The sequence below is a fragment of the Myotis myotis genome, unplaced genomic scaffold (genome assembly GCF_014108235.1).
Source record: "Myotis myotis isolate mMyoMyo1 unplaced genomic scaffold, mMyoMyo1.p scaffold_m19_p_3, whole genome shotgun sequence".
In the NCBI taxonomy this organism is placed as follows: Eukaryota; Metazoa; Chordata; class Mammalia; order Chiroptera; family Vespertilionidae; genus Myotis; species Myotis myotis.
This window is the reverse complement of record NW_023416335.1, coordinates 197,823,076-197,838,657: the sequence shown is the minus strand read 5'-3', so window position 1 is coordinate 197,838,657 and position 15,582 is coordinate 197,823,076. Positions and strand designations below refer to the sequence as shown.

The 15,582-nt window shown below is 38.2% G+C and overlaps 1 protein-coding gene and 1 pseudogene across 11 annotated transcripts in view; both read left to right on the top strand.

Moving 5' to 3' along the window:
- Positions 1-15,582, top strand: part of UHRF1BP1L (UHRF1 binding protein 1 like) — an 84,407-nt gene that overhangs the window by 53,943 nt on the left and 14,882 nt on the right. For 9 of the 11 annotated variants that reach the window (XM_036297318.1, XM_036297319.1, XM_036297312.1 and 6 more), the window contains 4 exons: positions 3,889-4,071; positions 4,591-4,709; positions 7,248-7,389; positions 14,008-14,201. In XM_036297318.1, the coding sequence (XP_036153211.1) occupies positions 3,889-4,071; positions 4,591-4,709; positions 7,248-7,389; positions 14,008-14,201 (638 nt within the window). The remainder of the gene's footprint in view (positions 1-3,888; positions 4,072-4,590; positions 4,710-7,247; positions 7,390-14,007; positions 14,202-15,582) is intronic. The other 2 variants (XM_036297323.1, XM_036297320.1) reach the window with 2 other exon arrangements.
- On the top strand, positions 15,153-15,280 carry LOC118652416 (annotated as a pseudogene).

The following is a 15,582-nucleotide window of genomic DNA, read 5'->3' as shown; positions in this document are numbered from 1 at the left end:
AAGGCAGATGTCTATGTGGGAAAGGTGTCCTCTGCTGTGTGAGGGAATGATTCAGCCCTGGAAACTTGGGGTGTCTGCCTTCTGAACTCTGTCCTCCGAGTCCCCTGTCCTGGGTTCTGGTCTCACAGCTCCAGTCCACTTCACCCTCCCTCTGCCAGAGCACGAGGTGGGTGGCTCCACAGGGAAATTTTGTGCATTGGCCCTTTAATACGGTGCCTGAACTTTCAGCTGCCACTCCCTGGCAGACAGCACCCCACTGCTTTTCACAGCTAGTTATCTGGCTACCTTCTGCAGTTTGGTGTTCTCTGCTTGGGAGCCCAGCTTCTGGATTAGATACCAGAGTTCTCAGTGGCACTACCCCCCCCCCCCCACCCCCCACCCCGCCACACACACACACAGCTGAGATATCTCTCTGGGACTTCACTTGCCATCTCTGGGTGCCCGACCAGCCCTTTGGCACCTCCGCCCCTCCTACCAGTCTCTATGTGGTCTCCACCTTTGGTCCTTGGGTATCAGGGTTCTCTCTTGTGAGTTTTCCGTTGATTATTCAGGAAGCCTTTCCGTATTTCAGTTGTAATTCCAGTTTATTCCTCTCCCCTGATAGAACTCTTCATTGCATTCTTTTCTTTAGAATTGAAATGAAGACAAAGGCCTAAATTAGCTTATTCGTGTTCTTGCTCTTTTCAGACTGAGCTCCATCCTATCTATTTTTCTCCAAACTGCACTAGAAAAACAAAGTCCGCCCTTTCATTCCTCCTTGTGTGGCAGGGCCTCTGCTGATGGAGTGCTCTCTTCTTCACACTTTTAAAGCAAAAGGAAATCAAGGCTTTTGTCTTTTTCCCACCTATAGTGTCTTACCAAGAAAATATAATTGCCATAGGAAATTTTCATGCATTTTATATTGAGGTTTATGTAGATTATTAGAAAGTATAGTTGTTAGACAATGGCAATAATCTAAATAACTAATTTAAAACTTTTTAAAAAAATCATAATACAGAGGATATATATTTGTGTTATTCCGTTGTTACCCAAAAAGTTTATTAATATGTTTAAATTTTTTAATGATATTTTAAAAATGAAAAGAATTTAAAGCAAAAGAATAACAAAGATTTTAGCAAAGTCATAGAAGTCCAGGTACATTAAAAAAAATTTTCTCTATTTTTGAAATTTTGTCAATAAGATTTAATTAGGCTCCTTAATAATCAAATAGTGATAGGTTCCTCACCTCAAATAATTTATAAAAGCAAAAGAATGTATGTTTATGGCCAAATTAAGTAATTTGACCTTATGTACATCTCTGCATTTTGGTGGTATGTGGTTTGTTGTTTTTAATTCACACAAATAACTGAGTTTTCTAGGATTTTAAAAAGTGATAACATTTTTCTGTTTACAATCTGTTATCTACCATTGTTTGTCCTTTCTATATCACTACCTGACAGCTTTTAAGGATTGTACTATTTGTTTTGATTTTTGTTAGAGGGGCTTTTTCTTATATTTTATTTCTCCGGATTCATAAGTTAGCTACATATACCTAAAATATTTTTAACAGTAGAAATCATTCATATTTTGAGGTAAAACTTTTAGTTATAAAGTAGATTTTCTTTTCTTAACCCTTTTATATACATACTAGAGGCCCGGTGCACAAAACTTTGTGCACTCAGGAGGGTCCCTCAGCCCGGCCTGTGCCCTCTCGCAGTCTGGGACCCCTCGGGGGATGACCACGCTCCCGGGGGATTGGGCCTAAGCTGGTAGTCAGACATCCCTCTGCAGCCCGGCAGCCCTCGGGGGATGTCCACTTGCCAGTGGGGAGCAGGCCTAGATGCAATCGGACATCCTTAGCGCTGTTGAGGAGGCGGGAGAGGCTCCCACCACCACCGCTGTACTGGCAGCTGTCAGCCTGGCTTGTGGCTGAGCAGAGCTCCCCCTGTGGGAGCACACTGACCACCAGAGGGCAGCTCCTGCATTGAGCATCTGCCCCCTGGTGGTCAGTGTGTGTCATAGTGACCAGTCATTCCCAGTCTTTCTGCTGTTAGGGTCAATTTGCATATTACCTTTTATTGTATAGGATAGAGGCCTGGTGCATGGGTGGGGACCGGCTGGTTTGCCCTGACGCATGTCCCAGATCAGGGTGGGAGTCCCGCTGGGGTGCCTGGCCAGCCTGGGTGAAGGGCTGAGGGCCGTTTGCAGGCTGGCTACACCTCCTTCAGGGTGGGGGGTCCTGCTGGCGTGCCTGGCCAGCCTGGGTGAGGGGCTGATGACTGTTTTCAGGCTGGCAACAGCCCCTTCAGGATGGGGGTCCCTGCTGGGGTGCCTGGCCAGCCTGGGTGAGGGGCTCAGGGCCATTTTCAGGCTGGCCACACCCCCTTCAGGGATGGGGGTCCCCCCTGGGGTGCCTGGCCAGCCTGGGTGAGGGGCTGATGGCTGTTTGCAGGCTGGCCACCACCCCTTCAGGGTAGGGTTCCCTGCTGGGGTGCCTGGCCAGCCTGGGTGAGGGGCTGATGGCTGTTTTCAGTCTGGCCACAGCCCACAGCCACCCAAGCTCCCAGTAGAGGCTGGCTGGAAGCAGGTATCTGGGATTTATTTAGCTTCTATAATTGAAACTTTCTTGCTTTTTGCGGAGGCCACAGCTGGTCAGGGCAGGCGGGAAGCTTACCTTCCTCCATCGCCGGGGCAACCAAGCCTCCGGCTTGCTCCAGCTCCGTGGCTGCCGGCCGCCATCTTGATTTGGTTAATTTGCATATAGTCGCTCTAATTGGCTGGTGAGCGTGGCTTGGGCATAGCGAAGGTACGGTCAATTAGCGTCTTTTTCTTTTATTAGTGTAGATTTCTTTCATTAGTTGCTACAGAGAAACATAATCCTGATTTTTAAATTATTTCTGTAAAAACTTCTATATAGATACTAGAAATTCGTGCATGGCCGGGGGGGTGGGGGGGGGCGCGGATGGGTGTAGGGTCTCTCAGCCTGGCCTGCACCCTCTCCAATTTGGGACATCCCTCTCACATTCGGGACCGCTGGCTCCTAAGTGCTTGCCTGCCTGCCTGATCGCCCCTAACCCCTCTGCTTGCCTGCCTGATTGCTCCTAACCACCTCTGCCTGTCTGCCTGATCATCAGTAACTGCTCCCCTGCTGGTCTGATTGCCCCTAACTGCCTCTGCCTTGGCCCCGCACCAGGGACCCAGCCTCCCCTCCTCGGGCCGATCACAGGCACTTGGAACCTGGGCTTCCCTCCCTCTGGCCAGCCACAGGCACCTGGGACCAGGGGTGAGTTTGCCCAGGCCGGCCGCAGCCACATGTGCCTGGGACCGTGGGCAGCGTTGCCCTGGCCGGCTTTGTCAGGAAGGACATCCCAAAGGTGGTCTGGAAGACGTCCGGTGTAATTAGCATATTATCCTTTTATTAGTATAGATATCTTTATGACTGATGTCTATCTTGGGAATTTTTATTGATTTCTTCAGTTTTTTAATAATCCTCATCATTTTTATGGGTAAGTTTTTGTCAATCACTTTTCAATGGATCTTTGATGAAAAGACTATTTTCTATGCTGGTGTTCTCTGGGATTCTGTCTGGTGGAGCTATACCAGGTGGTGGAGCATTCAGCGAAGGTACACCAGCAGTGCTGCTTCCATTGGAAACTTTGAGTGACATTTTAGCAAGGGTTGCTTCTAGGTGGAAACCCTCCTAGATTATTTCCTTTTGATCTTCTTTCCCTCTATTCCAAATGTTTGCTCATATTTTCTAGGAATATTAAAACCTGTAGTAGGTAAAGGCTATAAATTTATTGGGAAAGTGAAGAATCCCTTGAATATGAATAAATCTCACTAAAAGCATAAGAGAATAAATGAAAATGGTGAACTTTTCAGTGCAATTTCTTGTTATTCATTTTTCAGGAGATAGTTGTAATCATTGGATGTATTTTAGTGATGCAACCAAGACAAAAAATGGATGGGCTGACGAGTTGTTACATGAATTTGAGTGCAACGTTGAAATGCTTAAACAGGCTATAAAGGATCATAATGTAGGTTCACCACCTAAATCCCCAACCCATGCCTCTCCCCAGCACACACAAACAGGTATTTTACTTATAACAACATTATGGCATTCCCCTGATATTGTATTTATGGCATTACCCTGGTGTGTGTGTGTGTGTGTGTGTGTGTGTTCATAAAATGGTGGTTTCTGTGAATAACTATTGTGTTTAATTAGTGTATGAATATCCTGCATCTCATTCAGACCATATGTGTATGGAACAAAACACTTTTTAAAAATATATAAGGTTAATACCCAGATAGAATATTTGACTCTTAAATGTTTAGACTTCTCTTAATAAATATTTCAGCCAAAAGTTATCACATGAAAGTACCTTAAATGTGATGTGATTCCTAGTTAAGGGCTAATCAACATGAAAAAATAATCACAATAACTTAACATTTTTATATCAATTTACATATATTAGTAAAGTATTTCCACATATATTATCTCATTTGAGAAATCAGAGTTTCCCTTTATTTTTAGTAGCTGTCCTAACAGTAAAAGAATGACTGTTAGAAAAAAATATTTGCAGTAAACTGAAAGGAATTTTTTTCCCACAGAGAAAGACTCTGCTGTGAAAGGGACTTCCAGAATACCTTCAGTGTTTTCTCAACAGTCCAAAGCTAAGTTAATGTCTAGTTCTGTTGTGGTTAGACTTGCAGATTTCAATATATATCAGGTATGTTTCACTTTTTAAATTAAATCTTCTGATAAATACGTTTAGTATCTTCTGCAAGCAACTTTTCTAAACTAATGCCACCATTTTGTTTTAAAACATCTTGACTAGTTTTGTGAAGTGACTAAATTAGATAGGATAGAAAATATTAGTTCATTAATTTCTGTGTGTATAGTTTCCCAGGGTTAGGCTCATTGTGTGGTTAAGCTCGAAGTCCTTTTAAATTGCCAAGTCTGCACCAGACTTCTGATAGCAACTCAAGTTCAGGAGTTTCCATAAGCTGCCCACTGATTGGAGAATTCTCTGGAAAAATTCACAGAACTTGCTGAAATCAATTATAGTCAGAGTCACATTTATTACAGGGGAAAGAATATAAATTAGAATCAGCCATAGGAGAGCATAACATGGAGCCTGGGAGGGTTCTAAATTCAGAACTTGCTTTTTTCCTCAGGACACCTTAGCCTCCTGACATGGACATATACCAGTATGCATGAAATATTGCCCACGTAGTTGAATTCAGTCTCTAGGTAGACTGATACCCCGTGACCCAAGGTGTCCACCCTAGGCACTACTAAGGCAATCAAAATGTGGCCAGTCCTACTCTGAGACATCTTGTGGGCATAAACTATCGTGTTGTGGTCCTGGGGTCATCCACCATGAATGGAAATTCCAGTAGCTTAGAATTGCCTCCCAGGGGCAGGGACAAAGGCCAGACCTTCCTCTGTAGTCCAGATTCCTTATTACACAATTGTCTTAGTGGAAGAAACTAAAATACCTTTTTGCTTTATTCAACTACCAAGTATTGTCTATATAGTGCACATAATTTTATAGCTAAGAACTCTATATTCTATTTCCACTAAAAATATTATTCGGGCTGTGATCTCACAACATGGTCTAACCTCACAGTCCTTGAGACCAACACAATAGAATATGTGATGTATTTTTTAAAAATAAAAGGAAGTATTTCAGATGTGTATTAGCATTTATGAAATGTTCTCATTTATTTTGATAAGCCTATGACTTTGAACTTAGTTTTATCTGAAAAGTTTTCATTTTACTCATAGATTTTCAGTTGAGGCCAATTTCACTCCCTAGGGGATATTTGGTATTGTCTGAGGACAATTTGGTTATCACAGTTGGAGGAGGTTGCTACTGACATTAGTGGGTAGAGACCAGTGATTCTGCTTAACATTGTACAATGTACTGGATGGCCCCCACAACAAAGAATTATCTGGCCCTAAATGGTGCTAATTTTGGGAAATCCTGATTTATAAGTTGTGTATGTGTGTTTTTTATTGTGCACTTGCTTCTTTCTTTACATTCTATACATAGTGCATTTCATTTGAAACAGACTTTAAATTAGGAAGATTTGATAAATTTAAATGGTAATGAATTATCCATAATCTCAAATGGTTGAAGGTGAAATATGGTAAAGAAATTCCACATATACAAATACAAATACACGAAAACAAAACAACAGTAACTGGAAGAAAATAAAATAGGATATTCATTCCATTTTTAATAACTTTCTAACTATTAAAGAAAAAGGGGGAATAAGCCATTGACTATTAAAATAACTTGACACTTTGACTTGAAAAGGATTTATTTTCATATATGCAGAGAAAAGCTTCTTAATTAGATAATATAAAGAACTGACTTAAATTTATAGACTACAAATAATCAAAAGGTTTGATTAGTAACTTACATAGGAGAAAACTATTGAAAAAGCATTTCACTTTGTGAGAAATATACATGTTTGTTGAATGAATGAAAAAAATTACTTGTAGATACATCTCTAATCTACTAGGTAAGCATAAATAAGTGAAATTGATAAAACTCTATTGGTTGAACTTTGGGGAAATTAGTATATACATTTTTAATATAATTATAAATCATCAGTTTTGGGGTGAGTATAATGAGAACCTTAAAACTAATAGTGTATTTTTAATAATTTAAAGGATTTGAGGAGCATAATTGTATTATTTTTATTGTAAAATATATGTAACATAAAAATTACCATCTTAATCATTTTTAAGTGTGGAGTTCATTGGCATTAAGTATATTCACATTGTTGTACAACTATCACCACTTTATCTTCATAATTTTTTATCATCTCAAACTAAAACTGTATATAATACTTTTCTTAATAAAGAAATTTGAGTAGAGAATTATTATAAAGTATATATTAGAGAAGCTTTTTAATCTTGTGGACTTAGAACTATGTCCAGACCCTGCCATTGACTTATTTGTATTATCTTATAGAAATATTCTGTCTGTTATCTTAAAGCTCAAAATAATAAGTTCGCAATGAATGTTGTACAAGTTGATTTTGTAATTGATAATATTCCAAAGAGATTATAATTTTCTGAATAGTTGATTTTAAAATAACTTAATGTGAAGTTAATTATATAATAAAATTTTCTTTGGAAATTAACCATTCAGAAATTATTGGAAGCAGTTTTAAGGGTTTGAAGTGATATTTATGCTGCATAAGGGCTTTGATATTCAGTGTTACTTTAGGAAATTTAATTATTTTTTTAGGTCTCTACAGCAGAACAATGTCGTTCTTCCCCCAAAAGTATGATTTCTTGCAATAAAAAATCCCTGTATCTTCCACAAGAAATGTCAGCTGTCTATATAGAATTCACAGAATATTACTATCCAGATGGAAAGGATTTTCCAAGTAAGAGGGTTTCCTGTTTCGTTATCATTTGTTCAGGACTTGGGAAGTTGTTTTTTTTCTTGCTAAGTTTTTTAGTTTTATAAATGTGAAAAAAGAAGCAAAGGTCCATTGTTCTTTACTCTTGTTATCGTTGTGTGTAGTATACGATTCTAGTATAGCCTTTTAACATATTATTATTTGTTCATATGTTCTTTTCCCTCACTAGCTTGTAGGATACTTGATGTCAGGAATTATGTAGTATTCGTGTTTCATTTTATCCCTGAATTTTTACTTATGTTTATACTTGGTGACTGTTTAATGACAGTTAGGCTATTTATAGAATAAGATAATTTTTTCCCTTTAGTCAAACTCCATTGATATTTCTGCTACATAAATATAAAACTGTATTTAATTGGAAAAAATAAATAATGAAGTTATCCTTTTAGCTACACAGAATTTTTTGGCCTGGTTTTAATGTCTATATATATATATATATATATATACACCTTGGACAACTTTTGGCATTTGTCTTTAGTTAAACATATATTACATGAATTTTTATTTGTAACCTACTTTCTCTGCTTAAAGTTAAAATGATTCTACATTTGTGTTCTTTGAATGTTAAAATTCTGTTTTGTTTGTCTCCATTGATCTAGGAGTCCTTCAAACTAAAATTTGCCTTGTTTATGTGGTACCTTTTTCATTATTGCAGTTAAAAATCATAGTTGAATAAAAGTGTTTAAATGAAATAGGTTATGTTATTGGGAAAAAATTTTTTTACGTCCTCTCTTTAAAAGTGGGATTCCAAAATAGTTTGACCTACTTTGCCCATTTGTTTAATATTGACTTAATATAGGTTCTTAGTTTCAAAGGGGATTTCTGATCTCATGCCTTTGTTGTTACATAAAAGGAAGGTAGCCTGCCCTGGGCAGTGTGGCTCAGCTGGGCATCATCCCGTACCACGAAAGGTTGCTGGTTCAGTTCCCAGTCAGGGCACATGCCCTGGTTGTGGGCTAGATTCCTGGCTGGGGGTGTGCAGGAGGCAGCTGATCAATGTTTTGCTTTCATATCAATATTTCTCTCTCTAAAAATCAATTTAAAAAATATTTAAAAACAAAAGGGGGTAGCCTGGAAATTACTTTGGAGAAACAAACATAGAACTATTTTATCACTTTAATTTTTCTTTGTGCCAGATTTTGGGATCTAATCCTCACCGCTTTATGTTTCCAACAGTCTTGTGTGTTTCTCATTCGTTTCTTTCTTCTACCTTTCTGACTAAAATGATGAGAAAATGAAGATAAAGATATTTGCTCAACACCTTATAAACAGTAGAATGGCACAGCTGAAACTCAAGCATGGGTCTTCTAAATCGAAATTCATTTCTCCCCACTGTTTCCCCAGGCATTCACAGCCATTTGTCTATTATTGGGTAATCCTGTTGTTTCCAGCCCTCTCCCACACCTCCCAAAATTGTTTTCCTTAAGTAATGCATCATTGAACTAGTAATTTTTCTTCAGAGTGAAGGCTAGTTTCCAGGATTTCTAACTTCTAATCTAGGTTTATTTCAATCAGTTTTATTAACACGTGCCAAAGGAATTAAAATCTCATTCTATAATCTATACATTTTTTCTGATACAAATATAAATTTTCTCCCAGCAATTTAAATTCTAGACCCCTAGATATGTAGGAGTGGAATTGCTAGGTTATGTTTTAACTTTTTATTATGGAAAATTTTCAAACACACTTAAATGTTAAGAGGGTAGTATACTGAATTCCCATGTATAGGGATCCACTTTCATTCCTTATGTTTCATTTCTCAGTTAACCTATCTAACTTTAAAAACATACAACTTTTTCCCTAACCTGTTTGGCTCGGTGGATAGAGCATCGACCTGCGGACTCAAAGGTCCCAGGTTCGATTCCGGTCAAGGGCGTGTGCCTTGGTTGCGGGCACATCCCCAGTAGGGAGTGTGCAAGAGGCAGCTGATCGATGTTTCTCTCTCATTGATGTTTCTAACTCTCTATCCCTCGCCCTTCCTCTCTGTAAAAAAATCAATAAAATATATTTAAAAAAACACACAAAAAAATACAACTTTTAAAATAATTATAAATGTAATATGTTTAATATATATTTATAAACTGCCAAAATTTAAAAAATAGCCTATAATTTAGAGCAACTTCTTCTAATACCTAAGCTTATTAGTGTGATAGCACTGCCATAACAAAGAAGCACACACTGAGTGGTTTAAACAGCAGAGCAGAGGCTCTGGCCCTGGCAGCGGGTGTGAGCGCCGGGTGGGACCATGGTGCGCGGGAGCAAAGAATTTTCAGTAACCATCAGAGGCTTGCCCCAATGACAGCGACTGGCGCCCTGCCTTGGTCTGGCCCCTGGTGGTCAGCGCATGTCATAGTGACCAGTTGTTTGGTTGTTCTGCTGTTCGGTCTATTTGCATATTAGCCTTTTACTATATACGATTGTCTCTTTAAAAGCCTTATCTACATATGCATTCACATTATGAGGTACTGGAGATTAGAATTTCAGCATATCAATTTTGAGGGGACATAGTTCAAACCATAACAAGAAGTAGAGTATTGTTCTGTTCTTTTTTAAATAATTAAATCTTTATTAATCAGATTATTACAGTTGTTTCTCTTTTCTCCCCCCATAGCTCCCCTCCACCCGGTTCCCACCCCCCCTCCGCACTCACCCCCCCCCCCCCACTGTCCTCATCCATAGGTGCATGATTTTTGTCCAGTCTCTTCCCACATCCCCTCCCCTTTCCCCCCCAAGAATAGTTAGTCCACTCCCTTTCTATGCCCCTAATTCTATTATAATCACCAGTTTATTCTGTTCATCGGATTATTTATTCACTTGATTTTTAGATTCACTTGTTGATAGATGTGTATTTGTTGTTCATAATTTGTATCTTTACATTTTTCTTCTTCTTCCTCTTCTTAAAGGCTACCTTTCAGCATTTCATATAATACTGGTTTGGTGGTGATGAAGTCCTTTAGCTTTTCCTTATCTGTGAAGCTCTTTATCTGACCTTCAATTTTGAATGACAGCGTTGCTGGGTAAAGTAATCTTGGTTGTAGGTTCTTGGCATTCATCACTTTGAATATTTTTTGCCATTTCCTTCTTGCCTGCAAAGTTTCTGTTGAGAAATCAGCTGACAGTCATATGGTTACTCCTTGTAGGTAACTGACTGTCATTCTCTTGCTGCTTTTAAGATTCTCTCTTTGTCTTTTGCTCTTGGCATTTTATTATGATGTGTCTTGGTGTGGTCCTCTTTGGATTCCTTTTGTTTGGGGTTCTCTGCGCTTCCTGGACTTGTAAGTCTATTTCTTGCACCAGGTAGGGGAAGTTTTCTGTCATTATTTTCTTGAAATAGGTTTTCAATATTTTGCTCTCTCTCTTCTTCTGGCACCCCTATAATTCGGATGTTGGTATGCTTGAAGCTGTCCCAGAGGCTCCTTACACTATCTTCATATTTTTGGATTCTTTTTTCATTTTGTTTTTCTGGTTGGGTGTTTTTTGCTTCTTCGTATTTCAAATCTTTGACTTGATTCTTGCGATCCTCTAGTCTGCTGTTGGAACTCTGCATAATATCCTTTATTTCAGTCAGTGTGTGCTTAATTTCTAGTTGGTCCTTTTTCATACCCTCGATCGTCTCACTAGATTTCTTGAGGATCTCACTACATTTATTGGCGGTCTCACCCGTCTTTTTGAGGGTCTTACGAAATTTATCGGCGGTTTCCATAAAATTCTTGAAAAACCTTATAAACGTGGTTTTGAACTCTATATCCAGTCGTTTGCTTTCCTCCATTTCTGTCATTTGTGACCTGTTTCTTTGTCTCCACATTTTTTATGCTTCCCTGTGTTGGTAGAGTGGTTTTGTGTGCTAGGTGTCCTATAGGGCCCAGTGGCTCAGCCTTCCCAGTTACCTGAGGTGGACACTCTTGGTGCACCCCCTTGTGGGCTTTGTGCACAGTCTTGTAGTTATGCCTTGATTGTTGTAGGTATCAATGGGAGGAATTGACCTCCAGGCCAATTGGCTGTGAGAATCAGCTGTGTCTGCAGTGGGAGAACTTCTGTGCTGAAGACACCCTTCTGGAGCAAGACTTGCTTCAGTGGGGCTTTGGTGCTCACTGAGTCTGCCCCCTGAGTGTGTCCCTTATGGATCTGAGGAGTTGTAATCTGGATGGTCCCCCTGTGACCACTGGGTATACTGGCTCTTGGATCTAAGGAGGTGCTAATTTAGCCTCTGCCTGAGGTTACCCAGCAGGAGCTACGAAGAGAACTGCAGATTCCCCTTCCCTTTTTGGGGTTTGGAGGTGCCCAGATGAGGCCCAGCTGTGAAGCAATGCAAGCTGCTGTGGGGCCTTGGGCCTTTTCTTGGAAGTTCTGGGTCTGTCTGGCCCAGCTACAATTTGTTAGGTAATTTTCAGGTTGCAAAGGGCCAGGGCATTCATATGCAAAAGCCTCTGCTGCAGCCTGGGTGGGGCGAGGTCACAGGGAATCAAAGGGCGGAGCAAGCAGCTATGACTGGTCCTCAGTCCTGCCCTAAGGGGTCACGCGTCTCAGTGTCCCGATAATTGCTGCAAGCACCTCTGAGGGAAAGCCGCCCTCAAGTTCTGAGTTCTTCCTGCTGCCAGACAGTCCAGTTTCTCCCAGTATGAGTCCTGGGTCCCCAGAGACTTCCCGGAACCAGAGTTCAGAGCAGTCGGGAGCTTGTGACTCCCTCCTGATTCAAAAAGACAGCCGCATCCTCAGGTGCCAGCCCCTTTCCGCACGCGCTCGAGCCTCCGTACCTCTGCACTTTACTTCCGCAGCTCCTCTGGGTCTCAGTGTGCTTTTCTCTTTTCTTCTAGTTGTAGAATTTCCACTCAGCCAGCCTTCCTGTAGTTCTGGATGATGTCCGTTTTGTCTTTTCCTTGTTTTTTTTGAAGTTGTGGGAGGCAGCAATTTCCGGTGTTTACCTATGCCTCCATCTTGGTTTCTGTATTGTTCTGTTTTTATTGCATGCTTCTTTTACATATTTGATTTACATCCTGTTCTTTTAATTATATGAGCATATCCCAGGTTTCTCCAAGTTCATTTTAAATACTTTAATAGCTACATAATTATCTATTTCAGAAGTAGACCCCCATTAGAAACTGCATATAGATCTTTCTGCTGCTTAGAGCACCAGGGTTCTTCCTGTCTCAGATCTCAGTCAGGGTCCTTTCCTTTTGTGCTCTAGCCTTGAGGACCACATTTGCTGTCTAGTCTCTTCTGTGGTTGTCATCATCACTTAATATATACTTGAGATTCCTTCTCCTTTCTTCCCTTTCTCAGCATCCCACTTCCTTGCTATTTCTGACAAGCCCCTCTACATCCCAATTGAATTTCTCTGTTGGACTTGAATTATAATTTTGCTATTTTCATGTCTGTCTTGTGTAATGGTCTATGAACTTTTTAAGAAAAGGACCATACCCTATTTTTAAAAATTAATTCTTTGTGCTTAACACAATTCACAAAATTAGTTACCATTCAGTGAATCTTTGCTAAAAGAAAGTAAATGAGAGAGAGAGAGAGAGACTGAGAGAGAGAGAGAGAGAGAGAGAGAGAGAGAGAGAGAGAGAAAAGAGAGAGGGAAGGAAGAAGGGAGGGAGGGAAGGAGGAAAGGGAGGGAGGGAGGGAGGGAGGCAGGCAAGCAGGCAAATAAATCCTATTCAGGACATTGTTATAATGCTATCTTTACTGGTATCCCACCACTTGAGCCTATTTTCCTTAAATTAATATAGTTTAAAATTTCTAGATACATATATATATATATATATATATATATATATATATATGCTACTTTGCTTTGGTAGAAGTAAATATGTCTGAATATTTAGGATAAAATATCTTCATCAAAATGATCTGAACATATATTGGCTTTTATGATGCTAATATATGTGGATTTCAGGAACTGATATACACTCTAATTATAAATATTACTTGAACATATATTGGCACTAAAACATTTATCAACTCCTAGGCATTCTTCTATTTTGGGAAGCTATGAAAAAGAGTATTCATTTGATCATTTAAGGGATAATTGAGTTTTCACTTTGCACTAAGTACTATGGTAGGTTTAGGATCAAGGGGAGAGTAAAACTGCACGTGGTCCCTCCTGTCAAAAAGATTTGCCTGGTTTACCACTTTCATAAGAAATTAATCATTAAGACTTGGTTCTTTCATTGTGGAGGATTCATATTCAGATTCAGGTAGTAAAAGTCCTTATTGAAATAAGGGATTAACGATCACAACTTTGGTGTCATAGTTCATTAAAAAGATAAGGTTTTTTGAAGTTTGCTAATTGGTACTATCACATTAGGAAAATAGATGTAAACAGTATTTCCCATTTATATAGCTAGTTTTAGATTAAGTTACATATTTTTTTAGTTAGTGAAACAAAAAATTGTGTTTATCTGTCTAAATGTGTTTGCTATCAATCCACACGTGTCACTTCAATTTTGGAAAGAACATCTGAAAATCTTTTTACCTAAATTGAAAAAGAATAAAACTTGTTAAAAATGTCTTTTCTGTTCTCAGGGAAGGTTAAGAACTATCTGTTTATTAAAAATCTTTAAAAATTTTTTTTCTCCACAGTTCCATCTCCCAACCTTTATAGCCAGCTGAATGCACTACAGTTTACTGTGGATGAAAGAAGTATTCTGTGGTTAAATCAATTTCTATTGGATTTAAAACAGAGCCTTAGTCAATTTATGGCTATATACAAGTTGAATGACAATTCAAAATCTGATGAGCATGTTGATATTCGAGTTGATGGCCTAATGCTAAAGGTACCATATAAACAAGTGCCTATGAGAACATAACCATTGTTATAGAAGAAAAGTTAACACCATTTTAATTTCCAGAGTTTAAGAGGGGTTCTTAATTTAAATCAGCTTCATTGCGATCTTAATTTTGATTTTGAAATTTGTTTTAATTTTGGTTTTCAGTTATAGAAGCTTTAAGAGACTTTTTCCTGCTTCTTTATCTTTCTTTTATTTATTTTTCATTGCTTATCCATTTGGAGGTAATCAGTAGAAGTTTAAGTCAGTCATTTTTTTCATACTTCTCACCGGAGCTGATAAAATTTTGTTTTAAGGAGAGTAAATAATACAATGAAGCTTTAAAATTATATCTAAGTATTATTTATTCACACTTATTCTATTATTAATACCCAAAGGTAATAGAAAGTTGCTTTATATTATAGCCAGGTAACTGGTAGTCTGAATTTCTTGGATATTTAAACTTTAATGGAGGGAAAATTAAAAAAAGAATAACAGTTTAGTGTAGTAAATAGACTTGGGCATGGATGAAAATTTCAGTGTTGATGGAAGACTAAATTTATGTACCTTTAATTCTCTGTAAAATGAGGTTAATAATACTTAACAATTACAGTGCAGAAATGTTTCAAAGATCTTTATATTCAATATAAAGAAACACATTTTGTAATATTTATAATTATAATTTACGATACAATTATATAATGATCTTTACATTTTCTGAGTATGAAAAGTTTTAAAAACAATCACTTTGAATTCTTTGATGTATCTTAAGCACTGGGATTAATCATCTCTGGAAAATTATTTTAGTAAATAGTTGCACCTATACACTTAAGTTTATTTTCTTAATTGTTTTCTCCCAGAAAAGTGATTAACATCTATCAAGTCATTCCATTTACTCATGTATTCATCCTCCAAATTCCTTGAACCTCAAATATCTTTAAAATTTTTCCTTTTTTTTTTATCGCTTCTCGGCCTTTTGGCTAAGATCAAGTGTAGTATCTGTTCTTATCAGTTTAAAATTTTTCCTTTTTTAAACTTGGCACTTTCTTATATGTACAGGGCATAGTAAGCATTTAATAGTACTGATTTAATTAAAAAATTTTTAACTTTGTGATATGTTATATGCAAATATATTTGTATGCTATGCACATTATTCATTACTTATGTTTGTTTTTCAAGCGTTTCTTAGTGGTAAATCACTTAAATCCTTTTTACTCAGTTTAATAAAAAGATTTTTTGGGGGGGAGAGTATTTTATGTCTGGATAGGAAACTAGTATTTTGAGGGGTAATATCAAAAAGAATTCCTGAGCTAAGTCATGTTCTTGATTATTTTATCTTATATGGATTTTAATATATTTTTATTTTTTTAAAATATTTTCTCTTTTCTAG